Here is a 21,203-nt window from a genome sequence, read left to right on the forward strand (position 1 = left end):
CCTTTCCCTTCTTTTAATATAATTATAATATATATCATCCGATCTGAGAATCTCATGTGACTGGCAATGCTGAAAAACTCAGCCGTCATGGCCGTGAATACAATGTTCCAGTAACAATGCTGAAAGTAACACTAAGCTAACAGTGAAATTCTGTTGACAAATTTAACTAAATGTCATTGAAAGTGGCTGGCAATCCATTCATGGCTGCTCTGTAACTTAAAAGCCAATATGAATGGTGTTATTTCTGAGTGTCACAGCCCCAGGAAAGAGCCCCTCTCCCTCCCCATCAAACAAGTTGGCCAACTGGAACCTTCATGTCCTCAGGCACATGTCTCTCTATCCTTTAAAGTGTCATGTTTGAACCTTGTTCATCCTTCGTTTTACTTAATTTACCACATTTATTTTGATTTTGTCAGGTTCATTAAACCTCAAAATCATATTCACATTTTTAGGCTCACCTAGACTTAAATCTGAAGACCCTAAATGAAAATATAGAGACTTTACATATACGATGTTGGATCATCTTAATGAATTTGTCTTGATCAGATTCTTCTGTCTTGCTATTCACTCACATCACCGTCCATGTTTTTAATCTGGAAATATTTGAGATGATGAAATTGAAATAGCTTCTTTGTACTGTACATTTCTGCCACTGCAGAGGAGAGAAGTCCCTTTTAAAGACCTTGTGTTGATTGTAAGAAGTGGACCACTTAACAAAAGAATCAAATAAAAATAACAACTTTGGTGTCTTTGGCAATACAAAAGCTTCAAGATTTAATGTACAATATTATCTTATCTCCATTGATAAAATTAAAAAAATAAAAACAATGCCTTGACTGCCATAAATACATAATCATCATCCACAAACACAATATTCAAAAAAAACACCAGAATGTATCATTGGATGGACCCAGAAGTGTTGTTCAAAATAAATAAAGTTTTAAGATTTTATGCCTAATCATCAAATCCCAGAGCCCTTTTCTTCTTTCTCTTATTCCAAGACTGTAAGTTTTATCTTTTCTGACTACTGAAGAACTGCAGAAAAAATTTGTCATCTTCAATAATGAGACTCTTTTTCTGGGACCACCCTAACCAGTTATATGACTTAGTGTCAATGGTAAACTGTAAGCACATGCACTACATTTGCAATATGTCACTTGTTACTAGTACTGAATGGATGGCAGGCAGGCCTCATGAAAGCAACTTCCTCAAAACATTGATGATATTCATAGGGACAATCTCTGCATGTTGTACTGTTGAATGTTTAACAGGAAAGCCGTGCACATAAGTCCAAGCAGTGACTTGACATTTTAGGTTGTTAAAATATCCAGAAGGATCATTTCTCCGCCTTGTTCTATCATCCACCACAATTTGTTTAACACTGAGAAAAGAAAATTAGGGGTGGGGCATTGATTTTGAGAAAGCGGCATCTTATCTTTTGAAGGATAATGCATTGTTCTTGTGGATGAGAATCAAGTGGTCCATTTTACCTATTTTGATATGAATTTATATTAATTATCTATCCAGTTTTCTGGTTAGTGTCTTGCATTGGTGAGAGAAACAATGAGAGCCAAGTTGAAATATATATATAGAAAGACTTTTGACTAGAGAAAAAGAAATGAAGTGTCTTTGGAAATTGAAGATTCCTTATTCTCATTTGCACTAAACCCACCACTACAACCACCATCAACATCAATTTTCTATTACAACAAGAAGCCTAATCTATCATAAGAATGGGTAAGACTATCACCATTTTGGCCAGACACTTTCACATTTTTTGCTTATTTCCCACTTTGGAATCTATCGTTGCCATCTCAACTTGACATCACTCACCTTTCAATCAGACGATCAGATCTTTAACCAATTCAAAAGATAAGGCAGAGCAATCAAAAACACCAAGCTTTTTCCATATACAGATGAAAAATATTTAAATGATGTCCTTTCTTTCTTCTCCAATCATCCTTCTCAAACTGTTAAAATTCATGCTTGTCTCATTTCATGGCAAGTTGCAATGTATACAGATTAAAGTGACTAAGATAAGAGAAAGATTCCTTCAGTACAGTGGTGCATCAAAGGAGCCCCACCACCACCAGCAACACCAACTATTAATTTCGGGTACAGCTAAATAAGGAGTCGGTTCGCTTCACGATCAAAGTGATGGGCAGCATCATCCAAAATTGATGATGAAAGTTGCATTTCCCACATTGCATGGCAGATGTCCAAGCGCAAAGCATATAGTAAAAGATAGTGGAAAAGACAAACATGAAGAGGAAGAAAAGGGCCATTTATTCCAGATGCTTTTTTTTTTTAGTTCCATCAGTACAAGTATATAGACAAAGGAAAGGAAGAAAATACAGTACAAAAAAGTAAAAAGATCTAGTAAATTTCTGTACCCAGATAGACAAGACTGACCTAATTGACTGAAACCTAACCCTAAAACCCTCGTTCCCTTCTCTTCTTCCCAGCACGATATGTTAGACAAAGGACTTTGGTTTGTATTTGTTGTGTAACTCATAACCTCTGTTATGTTACAGACCATTAGTCTACACATATCTTCGGCAGCCCTACTCTTTCTTTACAGGTAAAATAAGGATGATGGAAAATCGAAATAACACCATCAACGTCAGACCTAAATCTAATTCCTGCTACTTTAATATTCCTAAGCTCAAGATCAACAAGAATTAGCAGGAAAATAAGTCGTGATGGAACTTTAGTCTTCTAAGGGTCGACCTTCTCCCATTCAAAGCGTCCTGGGAGCGGCTTGTCATTCACAGGATCAAAGTTGTACCTGCAAACAGAGCACATTTTCAATAAGCTAACATGGTGTAAAGGGAAAACCATAGAAATGCAACCATATAGCTATTATATTATCATAAAGAAGTGCCATATTAAACAATGTAGTATATATACTTCTCTACAAATTGTCTTTGTTGCTCTTCTTCTGCACCCAAAAAGAACTGATTCATTTCATGCGCTGTTGGGATTTGCCTCTGAGTTGAATTACGTGTTCCCCTCCCCTCTATTGAGCTAGTAGGCCGAGTGGTAGAAGGCCTAGTAGTAGAACCAGGGGTTCTTATGGAATCTGGTTGCCTTATCATACTGCATGGAGTGGATTCCCTAGTGCCCCTGTCACGCAAAAAAAAAGTAAAATAAACTGTTAAATATTATGTTATAATCAAATAAAGGCCAAAAAAAACTAAGGCAATAGAGAAATATAATTTATATAAAAAAAATTGTCATCCCTATTAAGAACAACCAATATAAGGATTATGCAGATAACATCAAACTACAGACAACAGTGAAGTCACAAAATTAAAGATGATGCTGCTAAAGACATTAAGCTTTCCTCTTTCCTTCAAATCAACTTAACAATCACACAGGATAACTAGATACATCTTCCCAAAATGAAATTGTCCCCTATCAATCATATACTGAATAACAACTGAAAACTTAAGAACAATATGTATTCATGCCATATGCATTCAAGCAATACAGCTCTGAAACTTCCTGTACCAAAGGACTAGCTTCACTTCACCTTGACATACTTAAATCACCAAAATTTCAGGGAAAAGGACTGTAAATTATAACAAGACTATCAAAGGACTTTGCACAAGATAAACTGTCCTCAGTCTCCATACACTGCACAGCAGTACACCAAACACAATTCCTTTTTACTTTTTTTGATAAGACACCACACACAATATTGGAGCTCTTATTTGATAAAAGAAAGGAGGGCATAGCATCTCTTGAACGGAAAGGAAAAAAATAGTTCTCATTCTTTTTATTAGAATAAAGCAAATAGCATCACTGCCTAGAAACACCTAAAAAAGGGACATAAATTATAGGGTATACTTTATTTAGATGCTCGGATAATTAGAAACTCCACGATCTAGAAACATGTGAAAGTATCAAGTTCAAGGAAAATGCATATACAGACTATCAATGATGAATAAATAAATGAAAGCTGCAAATGACAGTAGAAAGCTGATAACGGTATGTTTTACTTTCAGAACAATAGTTTTCCCTCATAGCCATAACTTCAACCAAAAGTAAAGGACACTAAAAAGAAAAAATGACAACTAACAGAAACGGAAATCAATCAAAACCCAGTTAGCATGTGATGCAAAATAAAGCAAATGATATCAATATTATTTTCATTGCTATGGACTAACAACACACTTTAAGTAGATATTAATTTACAAAAATTTCAAACAGGATTACCGAAGCAAAAAACTAAGTAAAAGATTTTACTTCTACTATAAGTCATAAACAAATCAGAGAATATATTCCAGAACTGAGCAAACAGATTCTACAAAGTATTAAGCCACGATTAATACTGAACTTGTAGAAAAGATATGTCAAATTTCAATTCAACTGTAATGTAAAGCCACATAAACAAACCAGTTTTCAAATAATTTTTCAACGTCTACAACTTCATATTTATTTATTTTTTTAATTAGACTGTAAAAAATATAACAAATTAACAGACTCCATGCATATTCAGTGTTCGCAGCTTAAAGGTAAAAATTTTTTTACCCAAAAAAAAAAAAACTCTAGCCGAGAATTGGGTCAACTAAACCCAAAAAGTGAAAAAGGCATCCATTTTTCCTCCAAAGCCACATTTTTCTAGCAAAAAAACCAGCGGCCGAAGAAAAACACAAAAAGGAAAATCAAACCCAAAATAAAATTCAAATTTTGAATAACATACTGAAACAAAAACATTCCACAACCTTCTTTTTGGGATAAATGAAAATAACTTTCCCAATCTCTGTTTGACTGTTAAAATCCCAAAGAACCAAAAACTAAAGCTTCAACCTTTATGTTTTGTGTCAAAGAGAACACCTCAATAAATGTATTTAAGGCCTAACCTTCAAACACTCCATTTCTCCACTTCCCCTTCAATTTCTTATCAAGCAAAGAAATTGAAATGATAACATTTTTTTTAAATCCTACAATAAGAAAAATAGAAGCAGGAAACAACAATAAAGAAAAATCAAACTTTCAGCCAATCAATTCATTCCCTTTTTCCTCTATATCCAGAGAGGAAAGACAACTCTCAAGGCAAAATACTCACTAAAACACTCCAAAAATCAAAGCTTCAAATGACCCAGAATACAACTACTATAAAAAGGTCCCCAAAAAAAAGATAATAATAAAGGTTTCATCAAAACTAAAAACCCTAAAATCAAAATGAAACCCACCTCTCTCTTCCTTCAATTTCCAAAGCATTTTCCCCAAAAGAAGCTTCAACACCCAAATCCTGGTTGGTCTCTTCTTCAACCCCAACCCCCACGTTTTCATTTCCATTACTATTACTCTCATTCTTTTGACCAGAGCCATTTGACCCAGGATCCGCCTGACTCACCCTCACCCTAGCCCTCGAATTACTAGAATTGGGGTTCTGATTTTGACTCTCCGAAGCACAGTTTTCCTTTTCCTTAGCCGGTCCCTGCTTCGCTCGCTTAGCAGAATCATTAACGACAATTGGCGGCTTCTCCAGGCGGCGGCTCCTGAGCTGAAGGTAAGAACCACCAGCGGCGGCAGAGGAAGCAGTGGAGGGAGAACGAGAAGGGGGAATGGAAGACTTTTGAAGAGCTAGGGTTCGGGCGCGTGTACGGACGCCTAGGGTGAGGTCCATGATGGCAACCTCACCAGCCGTTTTGGCCTTCCTCATATACCTACCCATTTGTAACTTTGTGTCCAAGTTACGCTTCAGGTGAAGGCGAAGCTCACATGGAATTGAAAATATGTCTCTGTGTGTGCGCAATGGAAACGGAAGATGGAAAAACCAAAGTAGGGTTTGGGTGGGGTCTTCAGTGGGCTCCTCAACCACCACTACTAAATACTCGTTTCTCCCATTTTATCGTCTCTCTTTCTATCACATACCGTCTCGTCTCTTCTCGTTTTTTTTTTCTCTTTAGTATCTCGTAGGAAATTTAGTTTATCATATCGATTCGATATTTTCGAAGATTACCGACCAACCCTTGTGATTTTTTTTCTTATTATCCCTTACATTGTCTAAAGTTTTAGAAAAAATAATATTATGTATATCTATTTTAAATATATAAATATATATTATTTATATATATCGTTATATGATTAATGTTATTTTATTTTAAATTTAAAATTATTTAATCACGTGATAAATATATAAGTATATACATATTTAAATACTCAAATTAAATAGACATAATTTTATTATTTAAAAAAATATAATAAAACTAAAAAATACAAGAAAGAGTGAATTATATTTTCTTACTCAAGATTTGACCCAAAACCATTTTTCTATCTTTTATTATATTATTTTTTAAAATTATTATTTACCCTAAATTTATAAAAATTAAGGAAAAACTTTAAATATTAAATTTTCATAAAGACTATTTTCTTTCCAAATCATTTACCCTCACCCTTTTCTTCACCACCCAACACGCCCAATCACCGTCCCAACTAGGCTACCACCACAATTGCCGCCTTCTTCTTCTTTTTCTCTTACCATCTTTTACTACTTTGACATATTTCTATGGGTATTAGTTGATTTTGTGCAAGTTCCTATAACTATTTCATTGGCTAAAACGAGTTTTAATAATTATTTTATCAATTTTGAAAAATTTATATTATCAATTTGTAAATTTTGACAAGTTTTAATGGTGATTATGTTGGTTGACAATTATAATAGTTTAAGATGTTAGATAATCAAAATAATAAAAATTAAATTATAATTATTTCAAACATGTAAAATGGTCAAAGTAATATTTTTAAAATTATTAGGTGATATTTTTAAAGATTTTTTGTATTTTTCTCAAAATTTTATAATGTTAATAGTGCAATTTTATATTTGTAATATTATTTTTTAAACATAATTTATTTTGTGTGAAAAAAATTATTTATATAAAAAATGTTTTTAAGTCAAATAATGGTGGGAAAAAATAATTCAGAAATGCCTTTATTTATATTAAGTGGTGGAAGTGTTTTAATAATTTATTAAAAATGATAAATTTATAATTAATTTAAATATATTTTATCAATAAAAATAAATAATAGGTTGATAGAAAACTTTTTAAATTAAAAAAGTGAAAATACTGTTTCTAATATCTCAACTCAAGATATGATCAGAAGCCGAGTTATCGTAATGCGTGGCTCATTGGATACCCTTTCCAAGTGGCCACGTGGAAAGTGCATGTTGAATTTTTTATTCATAGTTATGCAAAGCGGGGCCAATCTCCACCGCTCTTAGATAGCGCGTGCATTCACGCTAATTTACACGTGTCAGAAGCTTATGGCTAAAGAGGCATGCCCGGGTATCTAAAAAAGTAATGTTACGTGTACTCATTTTTTGTACACAATTCATATATACAGTGATATGTCATCATGTAATTAAATGATTTTAAAACATGTGTCATCATATGATAAAGAAATATTCAATCACATGATAACACCTCATCTGTATACACAAATTGTGTACCAAAAATACGCACACATAGTTTTATTGTATCTAAAAATGTCTGAATGTCAGGTGCTACTTTGGCAAGGAGACCGTTACGGCTGGATTCGAGTCGAGCTCAGCTCGGCTCGTAGCCAGCTCAAGCTCAGCTCGATTTATATATGGACAGCTCGAGTTCAGCTCTAGCTCGACTCGAGCTCAGCTCAGCTCGGTTCGGCTCGTTTTTCATTATCAAAACGACATTGTTTTTAATATATATTGATCAAAACGACATCGTTTTTAATATATATTGATCAAAACGACATCGTTTTGTATAAAAAAATTTTTAAAAAAAATCTATCGAGTCAATCCGAGCCAGCTCAAGCTCGGCTCAAGCTTGATCAAGCCGAATAGAGCCCGACTCGTTTCGGGCTCAAACTAGCTCGGTTCGAATCCAACGCTAGAGACCGTGTGAAGAAAGTTAAAAGGCCCTTTTACAATTGTCCCTTTATTTAAGGTATCGTCCCACGCCCTCTCTATATTTAGGAATTAGGGTGCCCTACCCTTTCAAATTGGCAACTCGTAAATAATTACTGGCCAAACTTCTCTGCGAAAGCCATCCCCGTCTAATCTATAACCCATAACATTACAACTCCCTAAATTTGGTAAAATTTCAATAATATGAGATTTTACTCGGGTTGTTGTCCAAAAAATATGTAACTAATAAATAAATTCTATCAAAATAATCGTATAATTTTATCCATATATTAGAATATATGTCGAAACAACCAATTTTAGTTTCGTAATCATTTATTATATTTAATATGTTTATGCATTTATCAACAAAGACTAACACCGAATAGATATAAATTTAAGTAAGAGTTCCCACGTCAATTATCGTTATCTTCACCAATTACTTGTACTCTAATACTGGTAAGATTAGTAAAGTCAGAAGGTAAGACACATCATATAGTTGTTGATTTTAGCATATCAGAAACCCCTACAATAAGAGTGGATAGGCTTACACTAGGTAATTTGATCAATATGATACATTTAAGGTTTTTGTTATTTATGAATGAAAAGTAGTTAACATTTATTAAATTTCTTTGTTATTAGCTAATACACATAATTCAATATATTGTATGAAATAAGTTACAATAACAACGATTAAAACTATGAGAAAATACAGATAAGTTTGGTACATGTGTGTGTATAAGAGTATAATTGAAATAAGTAAAAAAATATATGAAACATAAGATTTTTTTATATGGTTTGGACCAATGATCATAATACTTACATCCATAAGAATATCGCTAGTCTATGTATAGTATAAGAATAAAATGGAATGAGAATATTATCTTTTATATATATTTTTTTTTCTCCTCTTTCTCTTTTTTTTTTTCCTTCTTATATACAAGTTTTTTTAAGGAAAAATAATATATCAAAAAATCCCTTAATTTATGCATATATCAACAATTTTTTTTTTTTATTATAAGGGAAGTTAATATTTTATTAGATGGCCATTATTATGTAAGAGTAATACTATGTGTACCTACTTTGGGTATATAAATGTATACACACTCATATGTGTCATCATATGATTGGTTATTGTTTTATTTTTAATTCAAAATCATCCAATCAAATGATGACACATATAAATGTATATATATTTATGTATCTAAAATGAGTACACATAATTTTATTGATTATGTAATAGGATTTGAATGAATTCCTCATTAAATGAAATTATAATAGCTAGAGAGCTTTCTTCTTTAACTGTAAAATAGAAGATGCCTAGTTGTTACTCACTTGTCAGAATTTCTAGGCCTTAGATCGGATTTTATTGGGTTGGAAAATTATTTAATCATTATTTTTTGGTCACCGCATTTGACCGTACTTTAATGATTAACTTCGAAGTGATTAGTTTATCTATATAATAATATATTAAATATAAATTATTATTATATTTAGTAAAATTTGATAAAAATTAGTGAATATAAATAATTATTATATTTAATTAAAAATAATAAAAAATACTAATATATTAGTTTACTTAAATATCTTTGAATATAATTATTTTAAAATATTTTTTATATTATTTATTATATTAATTAAAAATTCAGTTATTTTTGTCTTAAAAATTAATAAATAATTATAATAAAATCAAAATTATTTTAGTAATTTTTTAATACTTAAGATAAAATTAATAATAATATTATTTCTTATATTATCTGTCATATCATTATTTGTAATAAAAAATTACTATAATTTTTTATTATTTGATAAACCAAACAAAATAAGATCAATAACAGAATATTTATTACTAAAGTAATTTTTCAATATCAAAGTAATCTTTAAACACTTGAAACAATCACCCTTTAATAGTATGAACAATATCTCTTTGTTAGACTTGAATCTGACAACTGCCATCGAATCATGTTTGTGATCTAATGGTAGTAGTAGTATGAAATAAGATTTGTTTGGTTGAACCTCGAATCAACAATTGATATCAAAATCATAATCACAATCTTATGTCAAAGATAATATTTAATATTATTTATCTAGTTAAACTCGAATTATCAATTTGTATAATAAAGAATTCACTATTAGATTGTAATTCTGCATAAACAATAACTATTTGGTTGAACTTGAATATAAGTCAATTGCTATCATAGGTAAGCCGGTAATCCAATGGCAAAGGTAGTATTAATCAATCCAATAATATTTAATTTAACTCAAATCTAAAAGTTAGTATATGAGCAAACTTTTTATTTAACAGTAACGATGGTATCAATAAAAAGGATAGTTATTTTTCAACATAAAATTTACTAATTTTGAAACCAAATTATCACTTATTTAAAAAATAAAATAAAATAAAATTTCAAAATTATTAATCATTATCTTAAGAGAGTGATAAACTTTTTTTCACGTAAGATTTGATTTTAAAATACCATTTTACTATTGAATATATAAATTATATTTTCTCACTTAAAATCTAGTGTCATTAATCGAAAATGAATTCTGATATAGGTGTAGAGAATAAAATTATCATATTACCCTTATTTGTTTGAATTTTGATATTGATTATTTAAAGACATGTCATAAGACAAACTCTTTATTCAAATGCAATTCCCACCCAAGCAATTGTGTGCCTCTTCCATCCAATTGGTTCTTACTATATACAACATGGCAGCTAGGGAGCTTGTAAGGGTCATAGTGATTTAGTTATGTCTACAAGCACAACGATCTTACAAGAGACTATTCAAGTTTAAGTAATCATTATTTGTATTTAAGAAATCATTACTTCGCAAAGAAACTCCGAAAGACATACCATTTTTCTCCCAAATGGTAAGCATTTTCATCCTCTTCGTTATTTCTCTCCTGATCTCTCAAACCACCATAGTCATCAATCTTGAATCTCTCTTCACCTCCGCTAGATCAAAATGATCCTTGCAAACTTCTTGACTATCATTCGTGTCAATAACATGGACTGAATAGATGGAAGAGGCACATGATTGCTTAACTAAAGTAGTTAGATGAAAAGCAGTGGATGGAACATGAAAGTAGGCAATGGCCAACCATGGCTAGCCAAATAAGGGTTTTGTGCTTCAAAAAGGCGAGACGCCTTCCAAAAAAAATCCATATGGTGTCCTTGGTTCCATTATATTGAACAATCTTTTGAGACTGAGCACAAATTTGCAACTTTAAATGTGAGTGACTTCTCAATGTTTCGATGCGCTAAACACTTTTCACAAAGATGCTATATTGGACAAATTTAGGTTTCTCTTATTCATTCATGGTCATTGACAAAAATTGGTTACAGATTTTCTTCTCAATTTCTGTTATTACCATTCTTTTTGGACTTGACACCAGTCATCACATCAAAATTAGAGAATGGTGTCAATGTGGTGGTGAGGATATTGCGATTAGAAGAATGAGTGATACAAGTAGTGAAAGGGTTTTACTTTTTTATCAAATTAAAATGATCATTTTGTTTTTTATTTTAGATTTTCTTTTAACAACGGTAAAGCAAATAAATTTATGATTATTGTATCAAATAAAATAAAGTTTCACATATATGACAGAGATTCTAATTTAAGTCTTCATTTTAAAAGTTCTAATACTTCATCAATTTTATTAATTTTTAAAACAAAAAAAAAAGTGTGATTTACATATTCAATAGGTGAAATAATGTTCTTATGTCCAACCTTGTGTTGGAAAATACTATTCACTCTTTAACGACTTTTATGACCAATTGACTTGCACGTATAATTGTGAAGGGGAATACGCTGTGTGAGCTTGCACGAATATATGGAAGATTTCCCACCAAATCCATGGATTGCACAAGGTGCATGCATGCTTCCAACTAAAAATTTCAAAACCCTTTTGCCATTGAACATGCCACCACGTCATCGGCGTCATTGTGGTTGGTAGATAGCCTAATGTTGGTACATGATATAAATTGTTGTTATTATTATTTTCTTATAAAGAGGATAAATGATTAAATTCTTTAGCTCATTCTCCTCACACTTTAATACATATCCCAAAATTCTTATTCTAAATAATAAATCAAATAAAATTCAACGATTTTTTGTGTGTAATTTGAACTCCAATAGAAAATTGAAATTGTAATAAATTATAGGCCAAAGGACTTAACGATTCTTTGTGTGTAATTTGAACTCCAATAGAAAATTGAAATTGTAATAAATTATAGGCCAAAGGACTTATTCCCACCAAAAGTATTCTTTACTATCAAATTTCTATCTCTTAACTATGAAAATTTCAAACATCTATTTATAAAGGATTAAACTTGTTAGTTTTAAAGACAAGATCGTCATTTTATTTATAATATTAAAAATAAATTAAAATTTAATCTTATTTTCTTTTTAAAACCCTAAAAACTAACTATTTTCCCTATAGGTAAAGTTTTAAAAAACGATATTTTTCTTTTAGAGTTTAGTTTTCAAACTTTGACGCTATTACCAGTAGTCTCCCTCTCTCGAAGCTTTCTCTCTCTCCAACAATCTCTCTCCTCTTAGCTGAATACCCAATCGATGTCGAATCAAGTCAAAACAATGAAGATGAAGATCTCTAATTAGGGTTAGATTCAAATTAAGCTTATTTACACTTGGTTCAAATAAGTCTAGAACAAACTCAACTTAAGCTAGCTCGAATATAAGAACAACATTTTCAAGCTTAAGTTTTAAATGTGTTTAACTTGTCAAACTTGTAAGCTTGAAAATTTTAATACCAAATAATATAATTTTGATTAATATATATTAAAACAATATTATTTTAATAATGAACTAAACTCAAAACTCACTTCGAGTTAGAACTTTAACTCAACTCTTTTAAAACAAATCGAGTTTGAACACTTATAAAATAAGCTCAATGAACTTGAACTTGAATTTAGCTCCCTACAAATTAAATTGAGATTGAGCTCGAAATAGAAGGGGAATTAGAGAAAATTGGAGGTTTACAATAACTAGAAGGGAAGTGAAAAATATTTCTCAAACTATTGAAGGCATTTCGACAATTTAAATGAAATCTAGGGGTGCGTAGAAAGAGCACAGTGACTAGAGTTAAATACGAGGGGAGCTGAAAGCGTTGGAAAATGAAAGGCAAACGTGCGTGTGTACTAGTAAATTAGCCAAAACTATCTATTTCACGCGCTTGCAGTTTGCTCCTTTTTTTTTTTAAATAAAGAAATATAAAAATTCATCAAGCTCTTGCCTATGGCACGCTCTTCCTTGGAGCGTGGACACCACAGCCACTTGGTTCTTCCGATGTACGAAAATAAAAAACCATTGATTAGTACCAATTATCAACGGAAAGGCATTAGTTATCTTGTTGCTATTAACCAAAAAGATATACCATGTCAATCCTTTGCTGCTATCAACATCCGATTAAAAATAGGTTAGTAAAATTAGTAAAATATTAAAATTTTTACCTCAAAGATCTGGGTTTGAATTTTTACTAAGTTTGTGAAACCTTGGAAAAAATTACTTAGAAAAAAAAAAAATCCATTTAAAGATTCTTCAAACTACATAACCAACTAATGAAACAAATAATCTTCTTAAATAAAGACTTCGAACACACACATTTGCAGATAGATAAAGTAAACAAAGTTAAGTTATTGCATATTCATTAATCCAGTGATGCCATTTTATAGGCAAATAATAAGTTGCCTCTGCTACACAATATCCTTCTCTTAAGATCTTTTAATGTCCAATTTCATGATGTCTACCACCCAAAATTTCATCTCTTTGAACGCAAATGTGGTACCTTTTTCAATTGAAAAATAGCTTTAGGAATATTTCCAGTGTTGTAGCTTGACAGAATACTATTGCCCTCGAACTACTTACTGGCATTTTTACCCTAATGTAAATGCCAAAAGAAAAATGCAGTATAAGTTTCAATGCATACAAAATATGATGCAATATAATTAATCAAGCAGAAGCAAGCTAATGCAACATGTTCATGAACTCAAAAATCAAATTTGGAAGAGAAAGATTAAGCTGCCGGGAATTATTCATGAATTTTGAGTTCCCACCATAAATGGTGAATGCTAAGGAAATGGTTTCAAAATGTCACTGTTTGCATAGCTTTAGAATGGGATGGATTCTGGGATCTGAAGCTTTAGAAGTCTTTCTACAAAACACATATGATACATGACATGGTTGAAGATCTTAGAGATGTTACCTTCCCTTACTTGTCATGTGAAATCTGATTGTCGGTTCTAATCACAATCATCTGTTGCTGGATGCATCGTAACATCAACTGACACAATGTATGGAGAAGAAGCATCTTCAAGATCATTGTTATCATCTTCTTGGTGACGTGAAACATTGGCTGATGAAATGGGCGCACGGGAAACACTATCTTGATTTTCTGAAGCATCTGAGCCCTCATATTGGGAAAATTCAGAAATCACCCAAAATTGCACATCACTTGCTGGCTGTACAAGTTCAAACTTGTGTTCTGGTTTATGCTGTTGATTAAATCGTCCCGGGAGCTTGACAGGATTATTATAGCAGTTTTCACATAGGTCAAAACCCATCAATTCCTTGCAGTCTTTGCATTTGTATCTCTCCCCTATAATTGGAGATATCTGCAAAAATGCATACGGACAAGTATCGACTTAACTTGGTAACAGATGACTGAAGAAGATTAAATTCAGTGAAAAGACTATGTATCTCTCCCCTATAATTGGAGATATCTGCAAAAATCCATACGGACAAGTATCGACTTAACTTGGTAATAGATGACTGAAGAAGATTAAATTCAGTGAAAAGACTAAACCTGATTACTTGGGACGAGAGGAAAAAGAAAAAAATTCTACAGCTGAAACAACCCAGCACAATGTACATCTTTCCTCGACTTTCATATGACTAAAAATTTGTTATTTCTTCCTAAAACTCTTATTTATTTATTTATTTAACAAACTTTCTGCCTTAAGCTTCATTGCACCATTCATCATTACCCAGCACCTCCAAATCCATGTTCATGTTAGTGGATTTGCCTAATCACTAAGGGTTAATCATTCATTTTCTCCTTCACATATATCAAGCCCATTGATAGACACATTGACCTTTTTCTTGCTTACTTCATCACACTTCAGCTTTTGCTAGCAGATAACTACTTCTAAAACAGAAAATAACAGAACAGATAGAAATTGAAGTTAAGCAAACAACTATCAGGAACAATGGCATTTCCCTTGGGATTCTAGCCTGTCAGAAATCTCAAATTTATGTCATAAACTCAACATCACATGCTACAGAGGAGTCTGTTAATTTTTTTATTTTTTTTTTCTAATAATAAATTAGTTGTAGGAGTCATCAATTGGATGTCCAATAAGAAGCAAAACTTCAACAATCATATGCTTCATATGGTGGATGGACCAAGGTTTTAAAAAAGTAGATAATGCATCTTCATATGTCTTCTCATGTAACCCTACAAGCTACCATGGCATTTTTTCAAAGAAATTACTGCCTAGAAATAAACAGAAAATGAGCAAGAATACAATATTACCCCACATAAGTCACAACCCACTCCAACATGGACCTTTTGCCTACTGCCAGACCACCATGGTGAGTAAGCATTGTTGGGAAATGGTGATGTTCGGCTAGAATGTTGTTGTCTTAAGCCTGAATTAAAGTTGGTAAGAGCATAAACAAATCAAATTATACACAAAGTATATCAACATAAAGATAGAAAGTGAGATCAAATAATGTCGAGGAACATTAACAGGTGACATACAATAGCCATAAAAAATAGAGCAATTCTTTGTGTACATATATTTGAGTATACAAATGGGTATACACATGATGTGTCATAATGTGATTGGGTGTAGTTTTAACATTGATTCAAAATCATCTAATTACATGATGATACAACATCTGTGTACCTATTTGTATACTTAAAAATGTGTACGCATAGTTTTATTGTAACAAAAATGCAACATGTATGAACACAGTAGGTATAAAATACATGAACATATAATGCAACGGTAAAACTGAAAGAAAGGTAGGATAAGTTGAATGAGCATCTTTGGCAGCTATACAGTCAGTAGCTGTCAGCAATATACGATGTGTCTACCCAAAAATATATGTAATAAGAAGAAAGTTTATCTAAATTATCTTCTGAGACAACCAAAGGATTTGATAAAGCTCTAAAGCCAAGTACACGTAAATTAAATTCTTTTTTGGGATAATTAAAAGACCTTAACAATAGCTCAAAGCCACAAGGATATTACCATAAATATATGTGTGTGTGTGAAGAAAATGAAAAAAGAGAAACTGACCTACAAGCTTAATCCTAAAATTCTTTTTCTTTCAGCAGAGTTTTTTAGAAAAATAGGTTTGGTGGAATGATTTCTTTTCGCTCACATGATTTTTTTGTTTCCTTTCTTATACTTGGATAAGTAAAGAAATTTTAGCAATAGTTTAAAAGCAAAGGGTACCACATTAAGCACAAGTTTATATCTAAAACAATAGCATCTTTATCACAAAATACTCTGAAAGCAATAGTAAGACAAACGAAAGAAGCTTTGATCCTTACAATTTGTTTGTTTAAGCAAAGCTTCCCGTCTCTCCGCATATAACCCAGGAAATTGCTCCTCCACGAAATGCTTTAGAATCAAACAAATGTTAGGGAGCCCATGTGGCTGCAAGCTTTGGCAGACTGGGCAGCTAAAGTTTCCACCTTCAGGAATATTGATACATGGCTCACAATATACTGCACAAAAGAAGATTAAAATGAATGCTCGATAATATATACTGTTTCCACCTTTATAATGAAATACAGTTAATTAAAGTGAAATTAATTACCATGGCCGCAGTTCATAACAACTGGCTGAAAGAGCAACTTTTTGCATGCAGCACAAGATAAGTCGTCAATGGAAATTTGGTTGAGAGTTTTTTGTTCAACATCATTTCCAAGCAGATTACATTCTTGGTTGGTTGCATTCACAGTGGCCTCAGATCTTTCTGAAGATGTTGCTAGTTTGCCAGAATCATTTCCACATTCAACAGTCATTTCCAACAAATTCATGACTGAGGAAGATTTCTCTTCTCCGGAACAACGACTTTCTTGTTGATGGGAAGGGAAGTGTAGAGTATTGCCTACGTTTTCAAACCCATTACTAGGGTTTGATCCGAATAAATAGCAGTCAAACTGCGGTGAGAAATGACCATGCTTATTTTCCTCTTCTGAAAAACCAAATACGAAGTTCATAGAAACCATCATTTGAAAAAAATTTAGATAAATGGCCACAAGTATAAAGAGCTCTAATATGGGCAGCAAGAAAATGCTTAAATATACAGGAGTTTGATATATCTAGTATATTTTGTTCAAGAGAATATCAAAAGAAAACTGAGACAGAAAGCATCAAAATCCAATTTGAATTCAAAGAGCTTAAATTTCTCCCCCACTACTCATGAAAGTAAAGACAAGGGAAAAATCCAATGTAGATTGACAAAGTTAAATCCAAATTTCACTAGCGAAGGCTATTATAAAAGGATCCTCATTGATTCCCTTCACCCAAAATTGAAGTAACGTTGTATACAACTAAAAATTCCAAGTCTTCCTTTCCCACATATGTGACCCCTTCATGCTGATAACTTACACTTGACCAACTTAACAAATACAAAAGAATATTAAGAATTTAACACTGAAAATTGTAGCGAGTGGCATAACCACTCTAACAGAAATAAGAGAAGATAAAGAGGGCATTACACCTTTCACAATAAATTTGCTTGCTCATAAAAGTAATGAAAACAAGTTGAAGGGCACTTCAACCAGTTTCAGATGTGGCTCAAGGAATCTTTTAACTTATGTAAAGGCCTTACAGATCTTAACAGTAGTCCCTTGTATCATGTATGTATAAAGTATGAAATTGACAAATTCACTATTTCATCTACCAAAGCAAAGATGACTTTGAGCTCCAGACTGGAGGCAATTTACATGAATAATAATATCATATCTTGTTTGCAAGCATATCTTTGTGTAGAATTCAATAAGAAATCATGTTAAGACTAAAAAAATATTTCCTGTCAACTATAAAAACTTACACTTTAATATTATACACCTTTATAGCAGGAAAACTTGTTACCATAAAAGAAAAGAACTTGAGAAACATCTGAATAGATGTTCATTAGATTTTTCTGAAAAATCCGACTTTATTTTTGTTTACCCAAGGGTCCATGAATTTTATAAAAACCCCACAATACAATCAATACAGTCAAGCTGACAGCAGCCTTCCAATCATGATTTCTTATGTCAATGGCAAGACTTTTAAATTTTCCATTCCCGAAAATCCTCGTACAATTTTCTTGTGCTTGGAAGCAAAATTAATTTAAGGAGTGTACCTGCTAGTACTATCAGAACACTTATCTATGACATAGAGCAGAACCAAAAATGTTTCTAAGGAGTTATTCAAATAACTGATCCTTCAACTAGAGACATCTCACAAGTAGCTTGATGTTTTGAAGTAGCTTTGAAGCCCTTCATCAAGCCAGATGTATTAAGAATCTATATGACACAAATATAAAGATTCTCACCTCTCACTTCTCTTTCTCTTGTCTTGTAGGTTAAAGGATACAACTTTGAGAGCACAAAGTGCAGTAATTGACAGATGCTTGGGAAATGATTAAATGGGTGGCGACAAACTGGACAGTGAGACTCATGCCACACATTCATAGAATTAAACACACACCAGAAGCATGAGATGTGGCCACATGCTGCACACATGGAAACAGATACTTCAGAGAGGTGAAATTACATATCAGCATGCAGTTATCAAGTGGTACCTTCTTACCCAATACAACTGGCTTGTAAAGGAGTTCTCTGCAAGACAAAATGAAAGTCTTCATATAGGTTTTGTACCCAGCATAAATAGAAAAAAGATAAACTTACCAAACTAACAATAACTAGATAGCCATAAACTCTACAGAGTAATTTAATATACAAAAAGCATTGCTAAAATCTCATGGCCATTAGTTAACGCTTTGGTAATTCCATTGTTTCTTGTAAAGGCACCATTAAAAGAACAGTTAAGAGTTTAATATATGTATGACCACACTAGCAAGTAAAGTTGCTCGAAAAAATATGGAAACCATGAATTTACCTCAACCTCAAAGCATAACTCAGGCTCGTTTATATATTATTGGCAGATTAAAGCTCAAGTCCTATAACTAGGATAATTATAATACTCTCACATTTAAGAAGTAAAATAATTAACCCCTTATCACCCCCTCGCTGGTTGGATTGTTTTAAACCCTTCTAGTGAACTTCCAGAAGGTGACTCGTCACCCACTGCTGTATAACTGTCTAGATCCACAAATCTTATCATACCCTGAAAACTATGTGACTCTATTATAAGTATGGACTATTTGTACCACATTTGACTACACACCCACTTTTCTGTTAAAAATTCTACTACAGAAATACGAATGATTGGGAAATTCATTCTTCTAAGATTTAATTTTAATATGCTTATAATTGCTATAAAAGTTCATGGTGGTTAAAAGGATATTCAGTCAAAATCTGGGTGCATATAGCCCCATGATCCATATCTAGGGATTAAACATTCAAGGTCCAATCAGCTTCTCCATTTATGATATGTTTGTTTGTTTATTTGCTAGTTTTTTTTTTTTTTCTGCATTTAAACAGATTGCAAAGTTGACAGAGCAAATAATCAAAATCAGGTTAGTGAAGTAATGCGATACGAAGTAATTATCTAAATTAAAAAAAAAATCAAAGCAAATTCCCTCGGCCTTCACATTGATCAGTTTCACGCATCCTACTTCCGATAACTTTAATAACTTAATTTCTTCCCACTTGTTTCTTTCAGCCAGAAATTAAAGAATTATTCACTAAAATTTTATTTTATAACTAAAATAAAAACGAAAGAGGACGAAACTTACAGACAAATGCAACATTGGAACTCCTCGCGATATCCCTCCTCGTCTTCATGTTCATTTCCAATTCCTCGCTTCTCATCGTCTTCCACTAGAGCTTTACTATTATTATTATTAATATTTTCCATTGAGATTCTGAGATTGAAGAGGAAAGACAGAGGATCGGTAAAGAACTTTATGAAAACCGAAAATGTGTGGAGAGGTTCGACTTCCAACTCTCAAAGAAATTAGATTTGATTTGAAAATTGATCCCATCATTTTCAAAATTTTATTATTTTATTAAGAAAATTTTATAAACCAACCAAAATTTTGTCATTTATCCTAAACTTAGATTTGTTGCTCATTTTTCTGTTGATCAAATTTCTCTGTACCCTAAGGGTACGTTTGGTTAAGGGTTTTTAAGATTACTTTGATAATCTATCTTTTATTCCTTTGTTTAGTTTGTCAGTAATAAAATATTACAGTAATCTTCTATTACCAATGCTGACGTGACAGGTAATATGTAGTAATCTGATTACCATCTTCACCTTAGGTATTTAAAGATTACTGGGGTAATCTTGAGTTTATTATAGAAAAATGATTATTTATTAATTTTTTGAGATAAAAATAAATTTATTTTTAATTAATATGATAAATAATATAAAAAATATTTAAAAATAATTATATTCAAGGGCATTTAAGTAAAATAATTTACTAATAATCTTTTATTACATTTAACCAAACATAATAATTATTTATACTTATCAAATTTTATCAAACATAGTAATCATTTATATCCAGTAATCTTTTAAGTAATTTATCTTCAAGGTAATCTTTCTATTTTAGTAATCAAACATTACCCAAACCAAACGCCCCCTAAATGTAAGGGTTCAACCGTCTTTACATCTGTTTATCTTTTTATTTCATGGTTTTAAAATTTAAATCCAATTAATTGGTCTGATCAATTGAATAGTCAATATTAACCAAATGATTAAACTATATATAAAGCTAAGTTTAATTTAATCAATATAATAAATTGATTTTTTAAAATTAACTATAAAAACTTCAATCAAAACCTTATTTATCATATTTAAATATATATTTTATAAAATTAAATATACTTTAATGTTAAATAAATCAAATTATATATTTAATTACAGGCTATATAAAATTTTTTTAAATATTATTTTAAATAATTAATTAGTAAAATTATTTATCAATAAATTTGATCATCAATTGGATTAAATAGCCACTTTATTGGTCGATATCTAATCTGATTATAAAAATATTGTCTTTTTCCGTGAATTTTTTTCTTACATAAGCCATTTTTGAGAAATTTTAAACACCTATAAATTGTTTTTCATTGATTTTAATCAAACTGGTTT

At 31.5% G+C, this 21,203-nt stretch overlaps 2 protein-coding genes across 3 annotated transcripts; both read right to left on the reverse strand.

Moving 5' to 3' along the window:
- Positions 1-2,263: 2,263 nt before the first annotated feature.
- On the reverse strand, positions 2,264-5,787 carry LOC123221384 (cyclin-dependent kinase inhibitor 5-like). The gene is made up of 3 exons (XM_044644237.1): positions 5,202-5,787; positions 2,911-3,126; positions 2,264-2,788 (listed from the first exon to the last, which is right to left on the reverse strand). Exons 1-3 carry the CDS (start codon positions 5,684-5,686, stop codon positions 2,719-2,721), a joined length of 771 nt encoding a protein of 256 aa, XP_044500172.1. The 5' UTR covers positions 5,687-5,787; the 3' UTR covers positions 2,264-2,718.
- A 7,692-nt stretch (positions 5,788-13,479) lies between these two features.
- LOC123221233 (E3 ubiquitin-protein ligase PRT1) lies at positions 13,480-20,097 on the reverse strand. 2 transcript variants are annotated; one of them, XM_044644010.1, is made up of 8 exons: positions 19,846-20,097; positions 18,738-18,766; positions 18,481-18,660; positions 16,750-17,130; positions 16,481-16,657; positions 15,452-15,567; positions 14,133-14,531; positions 13,480-13,798 (listed from the first exon to the last, which is right to left on the reverse strand). In XM_044644010.1, exons 1-7 carry the CDS (start codon positions 19,965-19,967, stop codon positions 14,160-14,162), a joined length of 1,377 nt encoding a protein of 458 aa, XP_044499945.1. In that variant the 5' UTR covers positions 19,968-20,097; the 3' UTR covers positions 13,480-13,798; positions 14,133-14,159. The 2 variants fall into 2 exon arrangements, with proteins under 2 accessions (XP_044499945.1, XP_044499944.1); XM_044644009.1 differs by having other exon boundaries at positions 14,123-14,531; positions 19,846-20,094.
- Between the last annotated feature and the right edge of the window lie 1,106 nt (positions 20,098-21,203).

This window comes from Mangifera indica, chromosome 7 (assembly GCF_011075055.1).
Source record: "Mangifera indica cultivar Alphonso chromosome 7, CATAS_Mindica_2.1, whole genome shotgun sequence".
Taxonomy (NCBI): Eukaryota; Viridiplantae; Streptophyta; class Magnoliopsida; order Sapindales; family Anacardiaceae; genus Mangifera; species Mangifera indica.

Coding starts and splice junctions, on each gene's coding strand:
- LOC123221384 (XM_044644237.1), bottom strand. CDS start 5,686: ATGGGTAGGTATATGAGGAAGGCCAAAACGGCTGGTGAGGTTGCCATC. Junction 3,127..5,201: donor GAAATTGAAGGAAGAGAGAG/GTGGGTTTCATT, acceptor TTTGCGTGACAG/GGGCACTAGGGAATCCACTC. Junction 2,789..2,910: donor CAAAGACAATTTGTAGAGAA/GTATATATACTA, acceptor CTCTGTTTGCAG/GTACAACTTTGATCCTGTGA.
- LOC123221233 (XM_044644010.1), bottom strand. CDS start 19,967: ATGGAAAATATTAATAATAATAATAGTAAAGCTCTAGTGGAAGACGAT. Junction 15,568..16,480: donor TTTGCTTAAACAAACAAATT/GTAAGGATCAAA, acceptor ACTTTAATTCAG/GCTTAAGACAACAACATTCT. Junction 14,532..15,451: donor TGGGTTGTGACTTATGTGGG/GTAATATTGTAT, acceptor GCATTTTTGCAG/ATATCTCCAATTATAGGGGA.